Here is a 2,840-nt window from a genome sequence, read left to right on the forward strand (position 1 = left end):
TCCGGAGGCAAGACCTGTAAAGCAAAGGAAAAGGCAATTTGCACCAGAAAGACGAGAAGTCATAAAGGAAGAGATTGCCAAACTTGTTAACGCTCAGTTCATTCAAGAAGCACAATATCCCGATTAGCTTGCTAACGTTGTTCTTGTCAAGAAAGCTAATGGGAAGTGGCGAGTCTGCATTAACTTCACAGATTTGAATAAAGCATATCCTAAAGACAGTTATCCTCTACCTTGAATTCACAATCTTGTGGATAGCACGTTGGGTCATATGCTATATAGGTTCTTGGATGCTTTTTCGGGGTATCACCAAATACTCATGTTAGAAGACCTCATTCATGGCAGACTCGGCCATCTATTGTTACAGGGGTCATGCCCTTTAGACTAAAGAATGCTGAAGCAACGTATCAAAGGTCGGCAAAAAAGATCTTCCCCGAGTTAATCGGGAAAATGGTCGAAGCATATGTGGATGATATGGTGGTTAAGAGCAAACAAGTGAATGGCCATGTCTCTGATCTTGAGGAAGTGTTTGCCAAGTTATGGTGGTACAACATGAAGCTCAACCTTGCAAAGTGTGCGTTTGGGGTGACATCTAGAAAGTTCTTGGGTTTTATGATCACGCACAGAGGAATAGAGGCAAATCTCGATAAGATCCAAGCCCTGATAAGGATGGAGGCCCCTAAATGCAAAAGGGACATTCAGAAGTTAATTGGTCGCGTAGCAGCACTGAACAAGTTTGTTTCCCGGGCAGCTGATAGGTGTTTCCCATTTTTCAAACTACTTAGGGAAAATCAAAGCTTTAACTGGAACGAGGAATGCAACTTAGCTTTTCAGGAGCTCAAACAGACGTTATCAACACCTCCAGTCCTTACCAAACTCGAACCCGGTGAAACGTTGCTATTATACTTGGCTGTTTCTCAGAATGCAGTAAGCGGGGTCTTGGTGAAGGAGAAAGGAAGTGTTCAGTAGCCTGTTTACTATGTAAGTGAAGTATTCCTTAATGCAGAGACATGATACACACTTGCAGAATAGCTCGCCCTCGCTTTGGTAATAGCTGCTAGAAAATTACAACCGTACTTTCAGTCACATCCAATTGTTGTGCTCACTAACCAACCTCTTAGACACATACTCTAGAAGTTGGATGTCTTAGGAAGACTGTTGAAATGGGCAATTGAACTTGGCAAATTTGACATAGAGTTCAAAGCACGACCTGCAATCAAAGCTCAAGCTTTGGTTAACTTCATAGCAGAGCTCACTCCGAGACACCTGGAAACACAGGTTAAAAGCCTGAGCACGACCTTGAAAATATGGGAGATCTTTGTAGATGGAGCATCTAATAGCTCGGGCTAGGGGGTCGGCGTCATCATCACCAGCCCAGACAAGGCTACAGAAATACAATGTGCGCTCAGATTTGAATTTGAGGCCACCAACAACGAAGCAGAGTATGAAGCCATTATCATAGCCCTGGAACTTGCAAAAAGTCTTGAGTTGGAGCATGTTAAATTTTTTAGTGACTCAAAGCTAGTGGTTGGGCAAATCGAAGGGTCTTTCGAAAGGAAGGACGAAAAGATGAGTTTATACTGTCTAAAAGTGCATGACCTTCAAAGGCAATTCATAAGTTGTGAAATCCTGAAGGTGGCTAGGACTAATAACGTCAAAGCTGATGCATTATCCAGACTTGTCTTCATGGGTGTGGATGGGCTCGATAGAACTGTACACAGCAAGATAGTTGCAGAACCTAGCATAGCTCAAAAGCCAAGTGTTATGGACATCGACCATGAGCCCTCCTGGATGGACCTAATAGTTGATTACATAAGTAATGACAGCCTATCTGCAGACCCTCGGCTTGCTAGAAGCATTTGGTATAGAGCTACTACATATTGTCTAGTCGAAAGAGTCCTGTTCTGCAGAAGCTTTACACTTCCTTATCTAAAATGTCTCAAACACTCCGAGTCTTTGCAAGCCTTGACTGAAGTTCATGAAGGCATTTGTGGAAATCACCAAGGAGCTCGAGCTCTTGCATATAAGTTGATAAGGTATGGGTACTACTGGCCAAGTTTAAAGAAAGATGATGTGGATTACGTCCAGAAGTGCGATAAGTGCCAAAAATTTGGCAACATCATACATGCTCCTACTGAGGAACTAACATCCATCCATTACTCAGCTCCTTTTGAACAGTGGGGAGTTGATATTCTTGGGCCATTCCCCTTGGCTTGAGGATAATTAAAATTTGTAGCTGTGGCAGTGGAGTATTTCACAAAGTGGGTAGAGGCCGAACCACTAGCAACAATTTCGGAGCCGAAGCTTAGGTCATTCATATGGAAGTACATCATATGCAGGTTTGGGATACCGAAAGTCCTCATCACAGACAACGGAAGGCAGTTCGACAATCCGTAATTCAGGAGCTTCTGTGCCAACAATGGGATTGATCATCGCTTGACCTCGATATCATACCCACAAAGTAATGGGCTCGTCAAAGTAACTAATCGGATCATATTACAGGACTTTCGTACAAGAATAGGGAATGCCTAAGGTGACTGGCCTGATGAAATGCCTTCTATACTATGGGCATACAGGACTTCGCACAAGACAGCAATTGGCGAAATGCCCTTCATGCTTGCTTTTGGATTTGAGGCTACCATCCCAATCGAGGTTAGCCTCCCCACAATAAGGAAGCTCAAGATGAATAAGGAGAGATAAATTACTGAGCATCTTGACATGCTTGAAGAGGTAAGGAAGCAGGCCTCACTTAGAGCTGAAAGTTATCAGAACAGAACGGCAAAGCACTTTAACAACAATGTCCAGACGAGGAGGTTCAGAGCTGGCGATCTTATCCTTAGAAA

The 2,840-nt window shown here is 43.4% G+C and overlaps 1 protein-coding gene across 1 annotated transcript; it reads left to right on the forward strand.

Annotated features, from left to right (window-relative positions):
* Positions 1–447: 447 nt before the first annotated feature.
* On the forward strand, positions 448–2,214 carry LOC111376148. The gene is made up of 4 exons (XM_022999089.1): positions 448–962; positions 1,004–1,044; positions 1,148–1,275; positions 1,348–2,214. The coding sequence occupies exons 1-4, from the start codon at positions 448–450 to the stop codon at positions 2,212–2,214; spliced, it is 1,551 nt and encodes a 516-aa protein (XP_022854857.1).
* Positions 2,215–2,840: the final 626 nt, after the last annotated feature.

This window comes from Olea europaea, unplaced genomic scaffold (assembly GCF_002742605.1).
Source record: "Olea europaea var. sylvestris unplaced genomic scaffold, O_europaea_v1 scaffold1461, whole genome shotgun sequence".
NCBI classification, from domain to species: domain Eukaryota; kingdom Viridiplantae; phylum Streptophyta; class Magnoliopsida; order Lamiales; family Oleaceae; genus Olea; species Olea europaea.

What these genes read in the sequence shown, in the direction of transcription:
- LOC111376148 (XM_022999089.1), top strand. Translation starts at nt 448, where the DNA reads ATGGTCGAAGCATATGTGGATGATATGGTGGTTAAGAGCAAACAAGTG. An exon ending in AAGGAGAAAGGAAGTGTTCA is followed by an intron (nt 963 to 1,003) that starts GTAGCCTGTTTA and finishes TCCTTAATGCAG; the next exon opens with AGACATGATACACACTTGCA. An exon ending in CGAGACACCTGGAAACACAG is followed by an intron (nt 1,276 to 1,347) that starts GTTAAAAGCCTG and finishes AGCTCGGGCTAG; the next exon opens with GGGGTCGGCGTCATCATCAC.